At 41.5% G+C, this 23,247-nt stretch overlaps 4 protein-coding genes across 4 annotated transcripts; 1 reads left to right on the forward strand and 3 right to left on the reverse strand.

The window, feature by feature from the left end:
* Positions 1-665: 665 nt before the first annotated feature.
* On the forward strand, positions 666-3,852 carry LOC129359186 (transmembrane 4 L6 family member 5-like). Its single transcript, XM_055028637.1, has 7 exons — positions 666-797; positions 1,368-1,632; positions 2,319-2,495; positions 2,643-2,711; positions 2,928-3,082; positions 3,195-3,388; positions 3,487-3,852. Exons 3-7 carry the CDS (start codon positions 2,319-2,321, stop codon positions 3,501-3,503), a joined length of 612 nt encoding a protein of 203 aa, XP_054884612.1. The 5' UTR covers positions 666-797; positions 1,368-1,632; the 3' UTR covers positions 3,504-3,852.
* Positions 3,853-5,838: 1,986 nt separating this feature from the next.
* LOC129358978 (P2Y purinoceptor 14-like) lies at positions 5,839-7,271 on the reverse strand. The gene is made up of 3 exons (XM_055028276.1): positions 7,131-7,271; positions 6,794-7,053; positions 5,839-6,634 (listed from the first exon to the last, which is right to left on the reverse strand). The coding sequence occupies exons 1-3, from the start codon at positions 7,269-7,271 to the stop codon at positions 5,944-5,946; spliced, it is 1,092 nt and encodes a 363-aa protein (XP_054884251.1). The 3' UTR covers positions 5,839-5,943.
* Positions 7,272-12,867: 5,596 nt separating this feature from the next.
* LOC129358980 (P2Y purinoceptor 14-like) lies at positions 12,868-15,302 on the reverse strand. Its single transcript, XM_055028279.1, has 4 exons — positions 15,234-15,302; positions 14,595-14,712; positions 14,240-14,499; positions 12,868-13,537 (listed from the first exon to the last, which is right to left on the reverse strand). The coding sequence occupies exons 2-4, from the start codon at positions 14,706-14,708 to the stop codon at positions 12,868-12,870; spliced, it is 1,044 nt and encodes a 347-aa protein (XP_054884254.1). The 5' UTR covers positions 14,709-14,712; positions 15,234-15,302.
* A 1,891-nt stretch (positions 15,303-17,193) lies between these two features.
* Positions 17,194-19,471, reverse strand: LOC129358888 (G-protein coupled receptor 87-like). Its single transcript, XM_055028116.1, has 3 exons — positions 19,392-19,471; positions 19,045-19,305; positions 17,194-17,944 (listed from the first exon to the last, which is right to left on the reverse strand). Exons 1-3 carry the CDS (start codon positions 19,469-19,471, stop codon positions 17,266-17,268), a joined length of 1,020 nt encoding a protein of 339 aa, XP_054884091.1. The 3' UTR covers positions 17,194-17,265.
* Between the last annotated feature and the right edge of the window lie 3,776 nt (positions 19,472-23,247).

The following is a 23,247-nucleotide window of genomic DNA, read 5'->3' on the forward strand; positions in this document are numbered from 1 at the left end:
TTTTTAATTGAGTCACAAAAGGTCCAGGATTTCCATTGGTTTATGCTGGTTTTATATTTGAGATTTCCATCATATTATTCTCTCATCAAAAACATACCTGGAGCATTGCTTTGATTTAACCCTTTGACCCTTTCGATCTCCATGGCAACCATTCAGTCGAGCAAAGCGATTGGGTGGATCGAGCCCTGCCTTCCAGGCTCAGGCTCTCAGCTCCTTCAGACGGATCAATGAGCCTCTCAGCAGCCTGGGATGGAGAACAGTTTCACTGAAGCTTCAGACAAACCTCTTGTAACGGGTGATATGAGAAATTGAACCACATCGTTCTGAAGAGAACAGCTGCTACAACAGCAAACCACAGTGGATCGATACAGTGGATCGGTGCAGTGGATCGGTACAGTGGATCGATACAGTGGATCGGTGCAGTGGATCGATACAGTGGATCGGTGCAGTGGATCGGTACAGTGGATCGGTGCAGTGGATCGGTGCAGTGGATTGGTGCAGTGGATTGGTGCAGTGGATCGGTACAGTGGATCGGTACAGTGGATCGGTACAGTGGATCGGTGCAGTGGATCGGTACAGTGGATCGATACAGTGGATCGGTACAGTGGATCGGTACAGTGGATCGATACAGTGGATCGGTACAGTGGATCGATACAGTGGATCGGTACAGTGGATCGGTACAGTGGATCGGTACAGTGGATCGGTGCAGTGGATCGGTACAGTGGATCGATACAGTGGATCGGTACAGTGGATCGGTACAGTGGATCGGTACAGTGGATCGGCTGAACGCGTAATTGGTACAAAGAATACATTTCCAAATCTTTCTTAACTATAAAAGTCATAATCATATCCCATCATTTGCTCAAATAAGCAACTTCAATCTTAGAAATGGACAGTGGAAGGCAATATGACATGTGTATTTGAAAAATAAATGTTTAGTTTGGAACTGAATGTGTAGTTTGCAACTACATATTTAGCTTACTAACAAAATGTAAAATGTGACATTTTCAAATGAATTGTTTACATTTCAAATTAAATAATGAATTCTATTATACATATTTATGTTCATAAATATGCAATATAAACATAAATTTCTGTTTTAAAAATGCAATTTGAAAAATAAATATTTAGTTTGTGAACTTAATATTTACATTTCAACTTAAATATTTAGTTCTGATCTTTTTACATTTATGAACGTATGAATGAAATGGTGAAAATATGACTGAAGATTGATCCCTCCGGTTTTCTCAACAAACCAAATTATTTCTGCTGTTATTGTTTTCCTGTCATTTTAGAAAAGACGCCCAATAATAAATGATGATATGGAATAAAACTCATCGGTTGCTGATTGGCTGTTGACTCAACAGGTAGAAACCGGACTCGCTGTTGGGCTTAAGATGCGCGGGATGGATCACCATGGCAACGTAAACGCGGCTGCTTTTGAAACCGAACCGAGGTTCGGTTAAACCAGGAGACCCGGAAAATCCCGTTCAGCCCGCAGCGCTGAGTTCATGTAAGATCCAGAACCTGCTGCGGCTTCCTGTCCCGGTCAGCAGGCGTGTCCTGCCGCCCAGATTATAAATGAGTCCGCTGGTTCCGCTCAGGGTCTAAACCGGGCCGACGGACTTCACGGTGAGTTCTGCTTTTTTTCCCTCTGTGACTCCATGTGATGCTGATTCAGTTTGAAACATCTGCAGCAGCAAAAGACATTTTTACAGACACGTTTCAGCTTCCAGTAACTAAACATTATCAGATTTCTGATCACTTTCCAGCTTCTTCATGAAATAATTTGTGTCAAAAAAGTAAAAATTGCAAATGATGTTAATCATCAGTTATGTTTTGCTGCTGTTTAGCAAAAACAATAATCATTTTTTCTGATCTGGAACTTAAAAACATAAATGCTTCTGAAAGTTCAATAAAAATGAACATTTGAAGAAGAATTTGATGAGGAAACTTTTATAAATCAGTGGAAAATCAAAACATTTTCCAACTTCATTGTAAAAGAATTTGTGTCAAGATGCTAAAACATACCAAAAGTGTTAATAGTTCTGTGTTTCAATTAATTGTTTTTTTCTGATCTGAAACTTTTGTTAAATTGTGTTTTAAAGTTTAATAATAATAGACATTTTAGACAAAAGAAGAAGAATTTGCATTGAGGCTTCAAAGTGGGAGCTTCTGTGATTGGCTGCTTAGTTGTGACATCACAGAGGTAAAAAACAAACAGTTCAACCTGCTGTGTGACGTCAGAGCCCGTGTTCTTCAGACCAGGGTCGGTTCTGATCCATCGGCACTGATTGTTTTTAACCCTGTGTTGACAGATGTGCGTGTCACGGTACCTGCTCTATGTGGGCCACGCTCTGGTTCCCATGGCGGTCATCTGCATCGTGTCCAACATCCTGCTGCTGTTTCCAGAGATGACGTACCACTTCCTGTTGGATGGCCATGTGACCAGAGAGGCCACCTGGGCCACGGGTCTGTGGGCGTCCGGCTTCCTGGTGAGGTCGTGTGTGAAAGGTCGTTTGTGGAAGGTCGTGTGTGAAGGGTCGTGTGAAAGGTCATGTGTGAAAGGTCATGTGAAAGGTCGTGTGTGAAAGGTCGTGTGTGGAAGGTCGTGTGTGTATCTCATAGCGGTTTGGTTTCAGGTATTACTTGGAGCGGACGCCTTCCTCAAGCGCAGCAGAACCAGAGGCTTCATTGCTGCCCGCACTCAGGTGAGCTCCACCGCTGCAGCTCACTGACCCGCTAACATCTGGCCCGCTTCACCTCGGAACCAGGTGGAACCCGGGCCCAACATCTGCTCTCAGGTTTCACAGATCCAGTCCAAACCGCAAAAGGAACTACATCCAAAAAACAACCTGTTGTTACAGATGTGTGCTTTTGTTTCCAGATGTTTCCCAGCTGCAACAGATGTTTTTATGTTCTTCCAGATGTTCGGTCTGGTCATGTACTCCTGCCTGGGGCTGCTGGCTGCCTCCGTCTGCTGTGTGGTCAGCGCCACCGGTCTGGTCCAGGGTCCTCTGTGTCTCTACAACTCGTCCTCCGGTCTCACCTGGGGTGTCCCCCTGAAACCCGTCCCCGACAGGTGAGAGAGACCCGTCAGGTCCAGATGTTGTGGTTTCAGTCCAGATGTTTTAGTCTCAGTCCAGACGTTGTGGTCTGGGCCTCTGACCCTGTGTGACCCGGTTTTGCTGCAGTCACGCCGGGTACCTGTACAACCAGTCGATGTGGTCGGGGATCTGCTTGAAGCCGAAGTCGGTGGTGGAGTGGAATGTGGTTCTGTTCAGCATGATGGGGCTCTGCAGCGCCGCACAGGCCGTCCTCTGCGGGCTGAACATCCTGAACTCCCTGGCCGGGTTGGTTGTGGGCCAGGGGATCCGCCCACGACCAGGTGAGTGGGTGTGGCCAGACCTGAAGGCGACACCATCTTGGATTTCTGAACTGCCGATCCTCACCTGTAACTTCACCTTCCTGTGTTTTTGGTTTCAGCTCGCTCCGGATTCTGAATGAGGAAGTCAAGATTTTCACAGCAGACAACCTCAAACCCTTCAAAATAAAAGCACAGATGCACTTTACTCTCTGGCAATTCCAGAGAGTAAAACCTATTTATGTCTATCAGAAATGTAACATAAGTCAGATTGACAGAGTTCGCCAGCAGCCTGAAGATCAGAACGATTTAGATTTATGAAGGTTTTATTTATTCCTGTATTTAATAAAGCAAAAGACTCTGAATGCATGAACAACAAGTCAAAAGAAATAAGACAGTTTGGAAAAGTTTTTGAGTTTTCTTTCTTTTATCCGTCTTTATACATAAAAGTCCTGTTGCAATAAGCAATAAATTAATCACATGATAAAATAAAATGAATTCCTTGATTTCCATTTGCATAATTTATCATTTTTCTTTTTTCTGTCTTTCATTCTTTCTTTCTACCAAAACCAGGATGACAGACGTCTTCAGTTTGGTGCTGTGGTCTCAAACAGCCTTTTCTTCAAGGATAGTTTTTCTTCTATTGTTATGTTTATTCATGTGGACATTCATTATCCATTAGAATTTGAAGTTTATTCATCTTTCAGAATGTGGTCTTGCTTTATTACTATGCCATTGCCATTATATTACTCAAAAATGGTTTTGAAACAAGAGCTTATTACAATAACTTTTAAGATAATTTATTTGTCCAGACCTAATATGAAAAAAATATTTGACCACAGGAACAAGAGAAGATGTGTCGGATGTTTTTATGTCACATTACAGTAACATTATTTCAGCAAGATGTTGGGAGCAACAATGAGATTTTGTCACGCAGATGCAGCAGCCGATCAGAGAGCTCGTGGATAACAGGAAATTACATCACATTAAAAATAACCTCTACCCACCAATCAATGAACAGCTGGCAGATTTGACTCTGGCTTTAGTGAAGAACTTATTTATTTACCTTGCAGTGAATCCACACAGAGAGCTGAAAGGTTTCAGTCTGGACCACAACTGGACCCACCAGTTGGCACATTTCAAAAATCATGTCATAAAACTGATAACTCTTCATTTGAAACATACAATTGAAATTAAAGTTTAAAGCCCTAAGTCTTAAAAGCTTAAAGGAATTGTTAAAAAAAAAATTATATAAAGATGTACACATCTTAGAAAGGTAACAGCCAATAGAATAAGCGGCTTTAGTCAATGTCAGCCAATCACCTTGATTGTCCCGCCCTTATTTGCGTTTTGCCTCATTAGCTAGTTTGGTTAACGAGACCCGCTTGCTGACCTCTGGTAAGGTTCCGACTAAATTAATGGCACTACCTTTAATTATTCGATACTATATGATATTAATTGTTTGTTGTACTAAAAGCTTGAGGTAAACCTTGTGTGAAGTCTGGTGAAGCAGCCGAGCAGAGGACCGACGGCTGTTTTATGGTGAGTTCACATCGACCTCCCGGTCTGTTAGCCGCTATGCGAGCCGTAGCATCGCGTAGCTATTGTAAAGCTAGCTACGCTTTGCTATTGTAAACGTCAGACATTGTGCTTAAAATTGCTAGCATGCTGCCTCCAAGAGTTTCAGAACCAAAATAAAACAGGTAAAATACATATTTTCAGAATTGTAATTGTTTTTATCTACAAAGCTAACAAATTGTTTTAAACAGCTCTTTGTTACCTTAAAATACATATAATTTTTTAAGGTATGTATTGTGTTTTTTACCATACATGTATATTTTATTTGAGCTGTCGGATGAGAATAATGCTGTGTTCAGGACAAACATCGGTATTAAAATCTTGCCGTGTGAAGTATGCATTAGAGAAAAAGTGAGGAGCTCTGTCATCTGCTGTCTCCACATTGAGTCAGTTCAAGATGGCTCCTTGGTGTCTCCCTTTGCCCCACTCAGAGGAGACGTCAGGAAAATAAAAACTTCTTGCAGGGATCTTCCTGGGATGCCTTGGAATCCCCCAGTTTGAGCTAGAGGATGTTCAGCATGATGGGGCTATCATAGTCTGGATCAGTGAGGATGGATGGATTTCTTAACAACTTCTCAAGAATTGCCTTCATAATAGGAAAAATATACATCTTGGTATGGTCTCCTTTGCAGTTTTCATCAACCTGGAATAGTTTTTTTTAACAAGTGGGCCTGAGATTTCTCCTGAAAGACAGTCAGCCTGGTTTATGCAGATGCATTGCTGTCTAGTTGTATCCTCAGGCTACTGAAAGCTGTAGGTTTGATCTCGAGGAGGAAGACCCCAAGGAAGTGGAGGAAGAAAAGAAAAACTGGAAAGTGAACAGGAAGATTGCAATTCCTTTAATTACAAGGTCGATGAAAACAAACTAAGAAAAACAATGTTACATATATACCAAAACATAATAAGCTTAAGCTGTGGTCATTTTCAAGGCTAAAAATTATACACATTTTAATGGGTTTGCCATCAGTTTTCTGAGTGTGAACCCTCTGGTCTTTAACACGCTAAACCTCACCAGTTGACCGTGATGTTGTGCTGGGCGTCACGGCCTTGTTGAGGTTAATGCTCCTTAGCTGCTCCTCGTTGCTCCTCCTGGCCTCATTCTCCTCCTGATGGGCAACTCTGAGCCTCAGCCTCAGATGAACCCGAAAATCCTTGCAGAAGATGAAGTAAACAAGCGGATCCAGGCAGACATTAAGGATTGAAACAATGGTGGTGAACTCCATGAGGTAATGAAACACCCGATCCGAGGAGTACAGCTGGTGCAGAAACGTATACAGGAGTCGGATCAGGTGGTAAGGAACGAAGCAAATGCAGAAGATGCAGATGAGAACCAACATTTTCCTCCTGGACCTCTGAAGCTTCCTGGAGCCGAAGGAGGCGGACTGACTCTGCTGAGCCTGCAACACCCTGCGGGAGGCACTGTAGTAACTGAAAACCATTGAGAAGGACACCAACAGAAAGATGACGAAAGCACCGATGTGAAAAGTTCTATAGATCAGTTTGACGGAATCGCTGTGCAGGTCCTCACAGCTTTTTTCACAAGACCAGTCAGGTTTCCGGGATTTTAGCAGCACGGTGGAGTACACTGTCATCGGAGTCAGGAGAAAGACCCATGTGGTCAAGCAGGTGATGCATGCAGCTCGTTTGGTCAGCAGGAAGAAGGCTCCAAAAGGATGGACCACCTTAAAATACCTAAAGAGACAGAGAGGGGCGCTAAAGAGGTTCCTTTCTAAAATAAATCACCAGTTTCACAAAGAACTAAAGCTACTCTAATCACCACAACTATCTAAGTACTTAAGCAAGAACACAGAGGTGCAGCGGTCATGTAGTCTGCAGTAGAAACTCTAGTACCTGTTCAAAGCGATGTAGCCCATGAACAGGATGCTGGCGTACATGTTGAGGAACAGTATGGAGGCTCCAAAGCTGCAGTAGAGCAGGTGGATGGTGACAGATCTGGTTGCGTAGTGGATGATGCGAAGCGGCAGGCTGAGGCAGAGAAGAAAGTCAGCTGCTGTCAAGTTCTTCATGTAGATCATGAAGCTTTTCGAGGCGTTTCTTTGAGGTTGGCAGCAGTGAATCCACAAGGTGAAGCTGTTGAGTACCAAGGCCACCTGGTGAGAAAAACATTAGAAACTCTGGTTTGGACTGGACCGTATCTTTGAAGGCAGTGAGAAGACGAGGCGCTCACCAAAAAGAGCACACTGTAGACTAGGATGAAGACGAGATCAGTTGATCTGTCATCATGTTCACAGCAGACTGGATTGGTCGTGCTCTGGTTGGGAAGTGAGGCGTTACTGACTCCTGTGGTCACAGACCCTGGTGCAGACATGTTTCTGTAAGGAAGATGTTTTCTTAAAACCTCAGCAACTTACTTACTTACTTAGAAAGTCAATGGTTTTGTTCATTGAAAGAAGCACAGCCAAACCCTCTACAGCTCCCCCATCAATATTTCTAATTATGTTATACAAAACATGCAAACATATGTAGATCCTGGTGTGTGGATCTTTCCTTGGCCAGAGATTCTGCTGAAGGATTGGAGACGCCACACCTGCCTACAATCATCTCATGGTCTGCTGAGGATTTCAGGAGATTTGAGACGACTTGTCTGATTAGTCTGATCAGCCTCTCTAATATAGTCAAACCCATGTGTCGTTTTGCTTCAAGCCCTTTTACCTTTTTTTGTAAAACAGCTATCCTTTTCAGTTTGCTCCAGTTCAGACTTTATGCTTTCTGAAGCCGCCCAGTTTTAAGTCACCTTATTGGTTTCCACACCAACTCTGGATTCTTCTACCAAACCTTACATGACAGGGGTGAGCCAAGATTCGTGAGTTCGAATCTTGGCTCAATGACTCTTCTCCCTCTCTCACAACCCGCTTTTCTGTCTGACTACTGTCAAGTAAAGGCGACTAGAGCTGACAAAACCTTTTCCTTGCAGGTATAAAAAGCCTCTCTCCATATTGGATCTCCTTCCACCTCTACAGTCTTCAGTTGCTGCTCACTCACCAAATCCAGGGTTTCCCACAGTGTATCATAAACTTGCCAGGCTCGTTTTAAGAGCCACTGGCTGATTACTTCATTAGGATTTAACTGAAGTGCAAAAAAATGATCATAATTTGAATTGTTTTTCTTTTCTTTAGCTTTTTTCAGACTGTATAGTTGGTGTTTAAGTATTGTCATTAATATCTTTCAATAACACATAATTACCTTGTCCTGCTGGTGGACTGCCATCGCACCCTGCCACTGGGCTTAGCTAGTTTTCTGGGGAAAACCCTGAACTCTTTAACCTTGTTCAGGAACCATCTGTCTGGAACACAAACCGCCACCGAACAACCATTTCAACCACTTCTCAACACCTGCTTGGATTCTTTCATGGATGTTTGGAAATTTTATGGGTGTGTAGTTTCCCATGGCAGCTGTTTGGGTTTGTGAAACGGCTGCTTTCCACATGCAGCTCCTTCAAACTAGCAGCAGCAGAAATTAGCAAACACCTGGTGGAACTGTGCATCTCCTGATGCACTCGTGAAACTACTAGTCAGTCCAGCTCTCCGAATGCTTGTAGATACTTAATAGAGGAATGTTAATGTGATGAAAGTAGCTTGTTGGGAAGAGTGGAAGACTCTTAAAGACACAGAGGCCCACCTTCAGGGCTCTAAGTTGCGAACTGAAGTTTCTTGTAAGTGATGTTTGATATGCAGACTATTTTAACCTAAACCTAACGGCTTGATTGTGGCTGGAAAACACAATATACTGGTCCTTTAATGGCGGTAGCTCTTGCTTTATGTCAGACGCAACATGAAGCCACATGTATGCATGTTGAGTTTACCAGCCGTCATTCACCACCCAATGATTACTGTGAAATAAGACAAAAAATAAACCCACAGCTTTTCTTTGTGGTTTAGAAGCTGCAAGATCAAGTGATCAAGAACAATATGTGAAAAGTCATCTTAATACCTTCATCACTTATTGTAAAAATCTGTAAAAAAAAAAATTAAAGCACAAAAAAATAATTCAAATTCAACTGGACTGATATTTATCTTAAAGATTAACTTCACCTTTATATTTCTCTTTAATGAAGAATTGTTTTAGTTGAAATGCTGCAACAGAAACCAACCTGGGTTCCAAACTAGCAGAAAAAAATAAACTTCAACTGAAAGGCAGTTGAGACCAAAAAGACTGAATCCTATAGCTGGTCTTTATGGCTCCAGGTAGTTACAGGTCCGTTTGTTCTTCCTTTTCCCCGCTTCAGAACCGGGTACTTCCTGTGATATCTGCTCAGCATCTGCTTCGTTTCTGCTCAGAAAACTGAAAGTCTACCTGGAGAAGCTGATACTCTGATTCCTTAAGGTTCAGATCCTGTTGAAGTGCCTCAGCAAACGCCTGCCATGTTCCGATTGGTTGAGATAAGTTAGCGGCTGTTAGCTGTTACCCTGCAGTCCTGTGGGCTTCTTGGGATGTAGCAGAACAGAAACTTCTGACTTATGCTTCCTGTTTGTGACATGGCGTCTCACACCATTACACAGCAACAACAGATTTGCATGCCACTCTCAAATACCACATGTTGCAGTTATTTTTTTACAATATCTGTGTTTTGTAAACAGATTTTTTACCCAGACAGACTCTTCTGCAGAAAAGAGGAACGTTTTACTGCAATTAGTTAAAATAACTTTGTATGTTACAGAAAAATTGAAGTTCTCAGTCTCTGGGGTTTTTAAGGTAAATGAATGAATTAGAAACCATTGTTGGTTTCCTCTGGGATGAATTGACCATATAAACCACTTCATCATTAAAACCACCTGACACCAACACAGAGCATTTCCTCTAAGAGACGGGAGCATTTCCACAGTTTGACTCAACGCAGATGAGCTTTTGATTATATATTTACAATAAATAGATGATTGTTGAACTGGTAAAGGTCACAGTCTTGGACCAGGTTCTGATGTTTCACTCATCCGAACAGAAGTTACATGATCTGACCTGAAGACATTAGGACTTTCTAAGTCCTCTGAACTGGAATCCTAATATTTTATATGGTTTCTTTGGGTATGGAGATGGTAATTTTATGAGTACAAGGAGACAGAAGCAGAGACAGAAGTACCGGTGATTCTGAGGAATCTGCTTTGAGGAAGTTAACAGCCGTCAAACCTGAAGTGCCTCCACTCACCCGATTATCCACAACAAGCTTCCACATTTACTGTCAGTCTGACAAACTCCACCCCACCACACCAGACGACCCGCCTGCCTCCACCTCTCCATCCAGCTCTGCATAGAGGAGCATAAGCTCTTCTCAGGTGTTCCCACCTTCGAAGGAATGTTTAGCCTGGTTCCTGGAACCACAGCAGAGTGGATGTTGAGGGCAGTCTCTTCTGAGCTTCTTGGAAATATGAAGTTAAAAGGCTTAAATGAAGCCCAGACTCCCACTTTCAGGGGCTTAAAGATGGAATATCCTGCAGCGTCTCTGTCCAGAGATCATAACTGAAACAACATCAACTGATTTTAAAGCTGCACTATGTAACTTTTACAAAAATAAATGTTTTTTATTAGTTAAAACTGTCACAATGTCGTGACAATTTGATACAACACAGATAGTCTGTGAAAAGATCAATATCCTCCACCTCTCCTCTGAGCTATTATTGCCGTTTGAAGAAATGCTCCACTGGTAACCAAAAGCAGCCAATCAGAGGAGTGTCTGATTTGCTGTCAGAAAACCTATTTTCTTCTTCTCCGCAATTAGCAAAATGTGCTAACAGAGAGAAACAACCTAATGTACCAGGAAGACTGTCTATCCGCCATCATCGGTGGTCATGCTAACGAACCCGAGCGTTCACAACATGCTCTGCTGACAGGGACAAGATCTATCAAAACAGAAAGCAAGGGAGAGACTGAAAGCAGCATGTACATGAGAATGATTGACAGCGGTAAGACTCTCTTCCTGGCTCTTATTTGTTGTTTCTGACCGACCTGTGTATCTCTGCAGTTAGATCTCGGAGAAAGCAGAGGAGCTTAATTAAAGTATGTAAAACATGTTTTTTAAAATAATCTACATACCCAGCTTTCAGGACGCATTCACACCAGGCTTGTTCACTTCGCTTTAATTCAACTTCTGTCCGTCTGTCTGGAAAGTCCAGTTTGTTTAGAAAGATGTGATTGGGTAAATTTATTTAAACACCAAACTGTAGTTCGCCTAAAAACGTTGGGTTGACGTGAAACCGCTCTAAAAACAGGAAGCGGAATGCTCCTGTTACCCACAATGCCCAGGGCATTGTGGGTAATGCTCTGGGCATTACCCACAATGCCCAGGGCATTGTGGGTAAACACAACCAAAGCAAACACGTCAGCCTATCAGTAGTGGTAGAAATGGTAGTGGTCTTTAGCCAAAGACAAAATAGATATCGTACAACCGCTATAATCTGCCTCTTCCTCCCCCTCGGCTTTTAAACCAGACACTCAGAAATGTAGTTAAGGTCTGTGGATGTTAGAGAAAGAGTCATAATATGATTCATGTAGTTTTTGACGTTAAAAATAGTGTTTGTTTCACTCCACCGCTCGGCAGTACTGTGCTCTCTCGTGGGTTATATTTGTCCTTTATTGCAATGAATTATATCGTAACATCTTTTGTCTTGAAACATAAACTCTGAACACTTGAGATGACTTTCTTATTTCTCATTAAAATTACTGCAAAAATATGTCGTGCCTAAGGAAAGTACAACCTTTTCTCATTACTTAAGTTCTTTGATGCAACGACGCTGATGCAAGAAACATTTCTAATTGTCTGCTCAGCTATTGGAGCTGAAACCATCAGACCTGCATTAGGATTTTATTTATTATGGCTCCTGATTAATTAAAATAAACTTTTATATTTTCTCACAAGTCCCATGAACCAAACACAAACAGAAGGAATAAAATATCACTTTATTGTATTACTATTGGGTTGAAGTTTAATAGGAATATTCAGTTTCAACAAAAGTAATGATAGAAAATCTTGAAAATAAGAATAAACTTTACAGAAATTGCAAATTTACATCACAGGAAAAAAACAACAATTCATAGTTATTAAAAGTAGCAAACTCAGATTATAAGACATGATTACCTTATTTTAGAAGTAGAATGCGCCCCCCTGTGGACCATTGTTGCAATATCACTCCAAACTGTTTCTGATCTTGCATGGCTGTTGATCCCACTGCTACATTTTCCATGCATACTAAAGATCCCATTAGATCCCATTAGAGGCTCTTTGCCACCATAGAGCAGCAAGAGTTACATCCACTTAAGCTTAATATGAGAAATCTGAACAGAAACTACTAGACTTACAGAACGTTAGGGATATTTGGCCTTTGGGTGAAATCTGTGGTAAATGTAAGAACAATAATCTAATGTGAAAGTAGGCGCTTAAGTCAAAGTATGCAATGGTGATTGCTTCATTGCAGAAATGAAGCAATCACCATTGCAAAACGATACTGTTTCATGTGAACTTAGCCATCAATTACAATGGCAATGACATCTCGTGCTGTTGACAAGTAAACTTATCGTCTGCTGAGGCGTGATATACCTTCAAGTCATCATTTGAGCATTAGTGTCCCTCAGAATGAGTCTGACCTGCTGTTTGTGCAGAGACACAGTGACTGGGTTAAGGATGTTTTTCCATTCACTGTAGCAGGTCGTAACAGACCACACTGGAGTAAACTGATTCAAATGGCCTGACGTAACACTTCTCTCTGCACCTGGAGGTTAGTGCTAATCATCATCCATTTTTCAGGGCATTGCTCACAATGAAGCAGTAATCAACTTGGAATATGAACAAAGCATGTTCGCCTTGATGTCATCTTCCGACTTTCCCAGCATCTCTGTATCTATGCTGAGTACCATACTAATATTGTATGAAAATGTTTAATCAGAAACAAGTTGGACTGATGATTCCCGTTCTGTCCTCACTGAGCCCGGGGTGTTATACTGGTATTGATGGTGTTCATCTGACTCTCACTGTCTCCTGCCTCCGAACTGGAGGTGTTTCTGTTGCCTTTCATGCAGAATATTCGTTTCAGGTTAAGCTGAGCCCTGAACTCCTTACAAAGAAAAACATAAATTAGAGGATCCAGAATGATATTAAAAACTGACATTAAGACGGCCATCTCTTTGAGGTAGTACAACACGACTGAACACTGTCCTTTAAGTATGATGTATGGAATTCGAACAAAGTAATAAGGAACAAAGCAAAAGCAGAACACACTGACCAACAACAACATGTTCCTGCGAGATTTCATAAGCTTCTTGGAGCTGGAGGAGGTCAGTTGGATCTGCTGGATCTGCAGCACCCTGCGGGATGCGCTGTAGTAGAAGAAAACCAGAGAGAAGAGTCCTGACAAAAAGATGATGAAAGAAACAACATGACTTGCTGTGTAAAGTGGTCTTATGAGTTCTTTGAGTAGATGATCACAGGTGCCATGATCAGACTGTTGAGATGTGTGGTTGATTAGCACCAGGATGGAGTATGGTGTTATCATGGTCAAGAGAAAAACCCAGGAGGTCATCGAGATGATGTGGCTGGCTTTGGAAGACATCAGGAAGTGAGTTCCTGAGGAATAAAAAATCTTCATATACCTGTGGAGAAGGACAAGATAATGCTTCCTCAGGAGGATGAATCTAAGGAAAGACAGACAGTTGATCTTTTTTCCGAAGACGTTATGGTACTGCAGTTTGTGATAGTAAAGCAGGAGCTGAGGTAAAACTGGAGCTCTAGGCTGCATTCATACTGCCACTTGAAGTGACCCAAATAAAAAATTTTCTTGAAATGGGATTTTTTTGGCCCGATTGAACACACTTCAAAATACATGTGACTTATCTGCAACCTCTTGTGTGAACTGAAAACCACTTGAAACTTTCCCGCTTGCACAGTAGAAGGAGCTATAACATCACACGTAGTGTGGTTATGGTTGTTGTTTTGGCAACCAACATAAAAGAGGAAGTCGTTCTCAGTGTTTGCAGATGTGGACGCTCTGCACAAACAAGCACCGACCCTCATTGTGGTTCACATATCTGGGCGTTAATAGTGACGTTTGTCGAGTGATGCTATGCTGCTTTGACTGGGACAAATGGCTGATGCATCGTTAGAACTGATCTGTGAACTACACTACCACAAAATCTGATTTACGTCTCTGTGATGTATTTATTAATTTAGCTCACTTGCCAGCATTGATAGCTCATAAGAACATAAAATAGGACATATTTGACCCCTGCTTTAAATCTGCTCTTCATTAATTGCTTCGGTGGTAATTGAGTAAGATTGAGTAAGAGGTGCGGTACCTGTTAGCTGCTATATAGCTCATGAACAGGATGCTGGCAGCCATGTTGAGAAACAGCAGAGGGGCTCCAATGCTGCAGTAGAGCAGGTGAATAGTGAATGAGCTTCTGGCATAGTGAATAATGCGCAGAGGGAGGCTGACACAGAGCAGAGAGTCAGCCGCTGTCAGATGTTTCAGGTAGATCATCCAGCTCTTGGACGTTTGGCCATGAGCTCCACGGCAGTGAAACCACAAGGTGAAGCTGTTGAGGCTAAAGCCCACCTACAGACAAAATGATTGAGTTGATGGTGAAACCAAAACTTTAACTCATTTTTTCTTTAAATTGGATTGGTATAAGCTGAAGACCTGACCCTCACCAGAAACAGCAGACAGTAGATTAGTATTAGGAAAGGGTGGTATGATGTTTCCACTGAATCACACGTTTTGTTCTGCCCAGTGCCTGAGGAATTCGCTCCTTCCAGGTCTGCCATGGTTCTGCAGGTTTATGATGAGGAGTAAAACTCAGAGACTGTCTGCAAACATTCATTACCTCAGTTGTTTTAAGACCTGTCACCCTAACCTCTGTGGTCATGAAAGTCTGTCACCAAATATTGATGAAGCGTCCGAAGACCATCACAGAACTAACTGCTGGCAACCTTCAGTTTGTTTACGAGGAAAACAGATGACAGTCATCCTGAGACTTCACTTCATCCCGCACCACACTGACCACCCAACGGCGTATGTCAGGATCTGTTCGGGATTGAACCATCAACCCACCAGAAGCTCACAGTGCCAAACACCTCTGTTAACGGTTCACATGCTTTCTGACTTACTGGCACCAGTGAGGTGAAACTGAGGAGCATCTTTTGTAAAAGTTCTGACCTGGCTTTACGGAGACTCTATATATAGCAGCTTAATAACAATAAAAACATTAAATATATGTAAAAGAAATGTAACGAAACAAAATGGATCCCAAAGCTGTAAAAACCTGGAGCAAGCTGGATTTGGATACTTACAGCTGATTTTATCCGATCTTAGTCTGAGCACCAGAAGCTGAATCTTCAGAGCTTTTCCTGTCAGCATGAAGTCTCCTCAGAATTGAGGAAACTGTTGATCAACTGATTTTCACACTGAAAAAACTCTGTAATTTCCTTGTTTTAAATACTAGTTATACAAACTTATTCACAAGCTTCCTGGTTGGTTTACTTTCTTGTGAAGTAAATAGTTCAACTCTGACACTGAGTAACAGCCTACTTCCTATTCAGACCTCATAAACTTGTGAAGTAAATAGTTCAACTCTGACACGACTTCCTATTCAGACCTCATAAACTGAAACCAGACAAGTATTAATTTTTACATCACATGTGATCATGTGAAGTAAAACACATGTCAAGGAATTGCTTAGTTTTGCATTTATGGTGTTAATTTTCAGTTTAGAGAATCCCCTTTTGATTTGTTGTGACGTTTTAAATCATTAACTGCTGGTTTCAGATCAGATTGCTGGTCTGTATTTGGTGGCCTGATTACTGTTCTAGATTGTGTCTCCCTGCTTCTTCAGTGTCTCAATGGAGGGAAAAAAAAACACCAAAGTGAATGCATAGCACAGCATTTTTCTCATGTTTTGAAAAGGAGTCATAGAACAAGAAGACATGATCACAAAATCCCCTTTAGACAGTCACTAATGTCAGCTAACGCTAGTCATGAACCTCATCCGCTTAGCGACATGAGGTCTCTCAGTGGGAGAATATGTTAACCTAAAGACCTGATCTTTATTACGTCATGATGGGTAAGAAACTGTTTATATGTCTATCCATTTTTTATACCCAAGTACAATGAAATAAAGGTGAAGTTCTAAGTTGCAATGCAGACATAGAGATCAATTTTATCTCTTTAATTTTTATGTACTTTTTTGTATAATCTAGTGTTTAGCAAAACTGAAAGGATCAGACAAGATGAACATTTATATTACCCTCAAGTTTACTGTGAAATGAAATGTTAAACAAAAGCATGCTGAATAAAACAACCCTGCTTTAAGCTGTAACTGATCGCAGGACTAACATGGATACACTTAGGAAGCAATATGGAAATGCCAGATGAAGATTTCCTCAGGTGTTTAGTGAATAATGATTACAGATAGCCGTATTATGTGTATTTATAATCGGCATTTAGCTGCAAAGTACAATTTGCAGCCATTCAGAGTGATCATTGAATCACAGTAGTTACACAAAAAGTTGAATTGTGACTTTAAGAATGTGAGCGATGAATAATTTCTGAGAGCTACAACATTGTCGTCTTGCTGTTTTCTCGTTTCTCCTGTTTCAACAGGTCAGTGGATCCTCGCCTGGAACCTGCAGCAGATTCACGGCGACTCTTCTGCGATTGGCGCCACTGCTTTAGATGCACCGTTTGCTGGTCCGGCGCCTGCCCACAGAGTCAGTCATGTAACTAATGTAAGACTTCATTACATATTTGGTCCCATGATGCCTGGTTGAAATGTTAATAGAAACTCTGTATTTGATATAGCTGGTGATTTTTCCTGCTCTTATTAAATGGTAAAGTTTTTTGTTTTGGACCCCAGAAACTCTGCTGAGAGTGGCGAGCTGGAAGAACGAACATTTATCTCTGGATTTTGAACCCTTTGAGTTCCCATTTTGATTTTTGATTTTTTGAACCAAAAAAAGGCTGGGTTATTGAAAAAGTTCAAATGACAAATGACATTGAAAATCAACATTTTTTGGCCACAGATGTGATAGCAAAGTTAACATTATCTGTCAACTTTGTGCCGTCCTGTCGCATGTCTACCTCTACCAGCTCAAAATTTCACATGCACAAATTTCCATGGTTGCTTGGCAGGAGGAGAGAAAGCGATTGTCATTTAATCTTGCATCGTCCCATAGCAGGGACTCAATTAATAAGCTTGTGTTCAGAAATTATCCAGTTATGCTTTATATCACTTATTTCCACCCTCAATACCTCCACACCAACATACATACATGTAGCACATGCCATTTGTAAATGAACAGTGAGACACTCTGACCAGTGCCAGTCTTATTGCTCTCTTTGACCCTGGAGCTCTGACATGGTGTTGACGACATTCAGCTGATCTCCACTGCTACTTGCCTCCAAACTGGACGTGTTTCTCTTCCGTTTTGTACGGAATATTTTTTTCAGGTTAAGCTGAGCCCTGAACTCCTTACAAAGAAAGACGTAAATAAGCGGATCCAGACAGATGTTACAAACTGATAGTAAAACGGCAAACTCCTTGATGTAGTACAACTCTACCCAACAGTTTTTCTCAAGTATGATGTATGGAAGTCGAACAAAGTGATAAGGAACAAAGCAAAAGCAGAACACACTGACCAACACCAACATGTTCCTGCGAGACCTCGTAAGCTTCTTGGAGTTGGGGGAGGCCAGTTGGGCCTTCTCTATCTGCAGCACCCTGCGGGAGGTGCTGTAGTAGAAAAACACCAGAGAGATGAGTCCTGACAGGAAGACGATGAAAGTAAAAGCATGAATCGCTGTGTGCAGTGGTTTGACAGGTTCACTGATCAGATGGTCACACATAGTGTGTTCATCATCATGATGTTTCTCGTTGACCAGCATCATGATGGCGTAAGGTGTTGTTATGGCCAGGAGAACAACCCAGGTGGTTGTTGAGATGATGCGGCTGGCTTTGGCGCTCATCAGGATGTGACTTCCCGGGGAATAAAGTATCTTCAAGTATCTGTGGAGAAGAACAAAGATTCATTTGATTTGCTGGAGCTTGTAGCAACCTGAATTTCTGCAGGATGAAATACAAAAGTAAAGAAAAATTCATTGTAGATAGATGCTGAGCTTGTTTCTGGCTTACAGTTAAAATAACAAAATTTCTTTGTAATGTCGCCACATTCTTGCTCAGAAGGAGGATGAAGATAGAGATAGATGGACAGTTTGAATCTTTGTAACGTTGGCAATACCAATTTATGGTGGTAAAGATGGAGCTGCCAATTGTTATGAAGCAATTGGCTCTGATTTGCCTATCAATCGGTATAATAAAAGCTAAAAATGCAGTGTGAACATTTTTGTTGAAAATTGCAAAAGCACTTTAAGTCAACCGCCAAAGACTTTCATAAATGTATGAAATGGCCAGAAGCGGTACAATAAAGTAAAAGCCTGCAAAACATGAAAACAAAAACTGCTGTTGAGTAAAATCTTTCACTCTGTGTGAGAATTGTACCTGAAGATTAATAGAATTTGCTGCAGATGACAAAGCTAAACTGCAAAGTCACAGCAGCGTATAAGGTAGTGTTTCTCAATTCCAGTCCTCACACCCCTGGTGTTGCATGTTTCCTTTTGCCACATACCTGGATTGAATCTGTGGGTGATTAACAGCCTTCTGCAATACTTGATGACAGCAAAAGATGACATTCCATAATTTCCAATAGCTATTTTGCAATAGAGGCACATCTAAAACACGCAGACAAGGGTGGCATGAAGACTGGAATTGAGAATTACTGGTATAAGACAAGATGAGCTGAAAAGCTAAAGCTAGCTGAAATACTAATAAGATTTGGGCTATCACCAGCATGTTGACCTACAGTAACATATTTCATGCAGTCTGAAAACAACTAAGAGTTAAAATTACACATAAAGCTAAAGTACCCAAAATGCTAACATTTAGGCTAGCATTAGCCTATATTATCTATATAGAGATGATGCGGCTGGCTTTGGCGCACATTTTTAGCCGTCTATCCAAGTTAATTACTCTGACTGCAAATTATGTGGGACCTATGCTTTAAACAATAGTCAAAATTAATAATCTGGTTGGTAGTTGAGGTGCGGTACCTGTTAGCTGCTATATAGCTCATGAACAGGATGCTAGCAGCCATATTGAGGAACAGGAGCGGGGCTCCAATGCTGCAGTAGAACAGGTGAATGGTGAATGAGCTTCTGACATAGTGAATAATGCGCAGAGGGATGGTGACACAGAGCAGTAAATCAGCCGCTGTCAGATGTTTCAGGTAGATCATCCAGCTCTTGGACACTTGGCCATGAACTCCACGGCAGTGAAACCACAAGGTGAAGCTGTTGAGGCTAAAGCCCACCCTGTAGAGAAAATCATCAAATGATAAGTTGGTGAAACCAAAACCTTGAATGATTTTGCCTGATTTGGATTGGTGCAGCCCAAAGACATGATACTCACCAGGAACAGCAGGCTGTAGACCACTACCAGGAAAGAGTTGCATAATTTCACATCTAAATCACATGTCATATTCTGGACTGAGATGTTATGGATGGATGAAGTTGTTGCATTCATGATCCTGAAGTTGCAAAACACAACTGTAAAAGAAATCAGATGTTAGGATGGATGGATGGATGGATGGATGGATGATGGATGGATGGATGGATGGATGGATGGATGAATAATGGATGGATGGATAATGGATGGATGATGGATGGATAATGGATGGATGGATAATGGATGGATAATGGATGATGGATGGATGGATGGATGATGGATGGATGGATAATGGATGGATGATGGATGGATAATGGATGGATAATGGATGGATGATGGATGGATAATGGATGGATGGATGGATGGATGGATGGATGGATAATGGATGGATGGATAATGGATGGATAATGGATGGATAATGGATGATGGATGGATGGTAATGGATGGATGGATGATGGATGGATGGATGGATGGATGATGGATGGATGGATAATGGATGGATAATGGATGGATGGATGGATAATGGATGGATGGATGGATGGATAATGGATGGATGGATGGATGATGGATGGATGGATAATGGATGGATAATGGATGGATGGATGGATGATGGATGGATAATGGATGGATGGATGGATGATGGATGGATGGATGGATGGATGATGGATGGATGGATAATGGATGGATGGATGGATGGATGATGGATGGATGGATAATGGATGGATAATGGATGGATGGATGGATGATGGATGGATAATGGATGGATGGATGGATGATGGATGGATGGATGGATGGATAATGGATGGATGGATGGATTATGGATGGATGATGGATGGATGGATGATGGATGGATGGATGGATGGATGGATTATGGATGGATGATGGATGGATGGATAATGGATGGATGATGGATGGATAATGGATGGATAATGGATGGATGATGGATGGATGGATGGATTATGGATGGATTATGGATGGATGGTATCTGCCCTTTTTCATTTTCCAGTCTCGTCATAGAGCCTCAGTTATTTACAGGTCTGGGCTTTGAGGGCCATTTCAACACATGAATGTGTTTAATCTAAACTCTGGGTGTCAAACTTATTTTAATTTCAGGCCCCACCAACATCATGAATGTCCCCAAAGGATTGGTTGTAGAATAAAGAATGTGCTGCAATGTAATGTCCAAATTTCAACATCAATATTGTTCTGGCATTAAAAGTAGCGTACTTTGATCCAAAAGAATGTGGAGCTGAGTACGTCCATTTTAAATTGTACAAAATGGGCATGTATTTTTGCACACAGTTACTTGTGGGATTCCTCAAGGATCAGTCCTGGCACCCACTATTTTCATCCTCTACATGTTTCCCCTTGGCAAAATTATCTCCTGTTTTGGTGAAGCATTTCATTTCTATGCAGATGACACACAACTTTATATTGAAGCAGATGCTCACTGATCTTCTGTCTCTTCATCCGCTTCACCTCCATCATCACGCTCTACACTCTCTGACTGGAGGAGATAAAGACTGAAATGCCCAGAATCTCCTTTAATGATCCAAAACAGGAGTTTTGTGGTGGCCTCTAAACATCAGTTATCCACCATGACCTTATGGTCAGAACATTGCTCTCCTCTTCGGTTCCCATTCTTGGTGCACACTTTGACTGACCTCTAATTTGACGCCAGTGTAAAATACATCTGCAATACTTTGTTCTTTCATCAGGAAAATATAAAAAATCAACATTCATCTTTTACTCATCTGGCTGCTGAAAAACTATCCATGCACTAATCCTTTCGAGGCTGGATTATTGCAGTTCCTTGCTATTTGGAATTTCAAATATAATAATATTATATAGTACATAGTCACAGTTAAATAGGAAGCGTGTGAGATGTGTGTGAGATGAGCAACCCGGATGTCTGAAGTCCCAGAAAACAGAAATACTCCAGCTAAAGTTCTCAGAATGAAATGGGGAGAGGAGACCCTTTCAAGAAGCTTAAAAAAAGAGAGCATTTATTTTCTTATGTTGACCGACAGAAAGTACTTTAAAATTGTTTTTGTTGTCTTTGAAGATTTTCTTCAGTATTTTTGTTCACTGTTCACATACGTGGATTTTCCACCCATACTTGTCCCTCCCTTCCTGTCTCGTCCATGTGTAAAATATTCTAGCTCAGCGATAAAAGCAGCTCCTCAATGGTCTTGGATAAAATTAATAATCATTACAACATCAAATGTACATAAAATAAATGTAGTAAAATGGAAACATCAAAATTCTACAAAGACAATCCCAAAGCTGAAAAAATCTGTCTGAAAGTACTTACAGCGGCGTTTGTTCTTCGTCTCTCAGCTTCAGTCTGGAGAGACGAGCTACAAGAGGCAGTTTCCTGATTTTGGCAGAGATGAATGCTATCTGCTAGAACTCTTCTCAGCTACCACATATAATCTATTCTTATTGATTAAAATAACAGGAAACAAATTAACTTGTAAACTTCCTGAATGCTTAGTGGTTTATCTTGGGCTGTATGAGTCATCTGAGGTTTTACTGAGTGACCTATTTATTGAATGTGGATTATTTTACACAAGGTGTGAAATTCATCTGTACCGTCATTCTGCATCTAGCATCAAATATTGTTTCTTTGGATCTATTGGCCTTTATTTATAATTATCTTTACTCTGTATTAGATGCGCATGCTTTACCACTGCACTGCCATATATATATATATATATATATATATATATATATATATATATATATATATATATATATATATATATATATATATACACTCGGGTATATATATACCCAAGTATATATATATATTCTGGACTGAGATGTCTGATGTTGTTCCTGGGATCTGTTGTAGCCACTGCTCCAGTTTGGGGGTTACTGCCCCGAGGGCCCCGATGACCACAGGCACCACTGTGGTCTTCACCTTCCAGGCCCTCTCCAGTTCTTCCCTGAGGCCCTGGTATTTCTCAAGTTTCTCCTTTTTCCTGATGTTGCAATCACTTGGTATTGCTACATCTACCACAACGGCTTTCCTCTGTTGTTTATCCACTACGACAATGTCTGGTTGGTTCGCCATTACCATTCTGTCTGTCTGGATCTGGAAGTCCCACAGGATCTTAGCTCTGGTGTTCTCTACCACCTTTGGGGGTGTTTCCCACTTTGATCTCGGGGTTTCCAGTCCATATTCTGCACAGATGTTTCTGTACACTATGCCTGCCACTTGGTTATGTCGCTCCATGTACGCTTTCCCTGCCAGTATCTTGCACCCTGCTGTGATGTGCTGGACTGTCTCAGGGGCCTCCTTGCACAACCTACACCTTGGGTCTTGTCTGGTGTGGTAGATCTGGGCCTCTATTGCTCTGGTGTTTAGGGCCTGTTCCTGGGCGGCCAGGATGAGGGCCTCTGTGCTGTCCTTGAGTCCAGCTTTTTCCAGCCATTGGTAGGATTTACTGATATCAGCCACTTGGGTTATTTGCTGGTGGTACATCCCATGTAGGGGCTTGTCCTCCCATGATGGTATCTCTGGCACCTCAACCTCCGTTCCCTGTTGTCTGAGACATTCACTGAGCACATTGTCTGTTGAGGCTTTGTCACTGATGTATTTATGGATCTTAGTTGTTTCGTCCTGGACAGTGGTTCTCACACTCACTAGTCCTCTGCCTCCTTCCTTGCGGCTCGTGTACAGTCTCAGGGTGCTGGATTTGGGATGGAACCCTCCATGCATGGTTAGTAGCTTTCTAGTCTTAATATCTGTGGCTTTTATCTCCTCTGATTACTGGCAGGGCATAGCTGTTTATCGCACTGAT

Source organism: Poeciliopsis prolifica, unplaced genomic scaffold, assembly GCF_027474105.1.
Source record: "Poeciliopsis prolifica strain line A6 unplaced genomic scaffold, Auburn_PproV2 SCAFFOLD004, whole genome shotgun sequence".
NCBI classification, from domain to species: domain Eukaryota; kingdom Metazoa; phylum Chordata; class Actinopteri; order Cyprinodontiformes; family Poeciliidae; genus Poeciliopsis; species Poeciliopsis prolifica.

Bases quoted from the DNA above. Each gene is read 5' to 3' on its own strand.
- LOC129359186 (XM_055028637.1), top strand. From the start codon at position 2,319: ATGTGCGTGTCACGGTACCTGCTCTATGTGGGCCACGCTCTGGTTCCC. The intron at 2,712-2,927 runs GTGAGCTCCACC...ATGTTCTTCCAG, and splicing joins TCATTGCTGCCCGCACTCAG to ATGTTCGGTCTGGTCATGTA. The intron at 3,083-3,194 runs GTGAGAGAGACC...GTTTTGCTGCAG, and splicing joins CTGAAACCCGTCCCCGACAG to TCACGCCGGGTACCTGTACA.
- LOC129358978 (XM_055028276.1), bottom strand. From the start codon at position 7,271: ATGTCTGCACCAGGGTCTGTGACCACAGGAGTCAGTAACGCCTCACTT. The intron at 7,054-7,130 runs GTGAGCGCCTCG...TTTTCTCACCAG, and splicing joins TCTACAGTGTGCTCTTTTTG to GTGGCCTTGGTACTCAACAG. The intron at 6,635-6,793 runs GTACTAGAGTTT...CTGTCTCTTTAG, and splicing joins GGCTACATCGCTTTGAACAG to GTATTTTAAGGTGGTCCATC.
- LOC129358980 (XM_055028279.1), bottom strand. From the start codon at position 14,708: ATGGCAGACCTGGAAGGAGCGAATTCCTCAGGCACTGGGCAGAACAAA. The intron at 14,500-14,594 runs GTGAGGGTCAGG...TTTTGTCTGTAG, and splicing joins TCTACTGTCTGCTGTTTCTG to GTGGGCTTTAGCCTCAACAG. The intron at 13,538-14,239 runs GTACCGCACCTC...CCTTCTCCACAG, and splicing joins AGCTATATAGCAGCTAACAG to GTATATGAAGATTTTTTATT.
- LOC129358888 (XM_055028116.1), bottom strand. From the start codon at position 19,471: ATGACATGTGATTTAGATGTGAAATTATGCAACTCTTTCCTGGTAGTG. The intron at 19,306-19,391 runs GTCTTTGGGCTG...TTTTCTCTACAG, and splicing joins CTGTTCCTGGTGAGTATCAT to GGTGGGCTTTAGCCTCAACA. The intron at 17,945-19,044 runs GTACCGCACCTC...TCTTCTCCACAG, and splicing joins AGCTATATAGCAGCTAACAG to ATACTTGAAGATACTTTATT.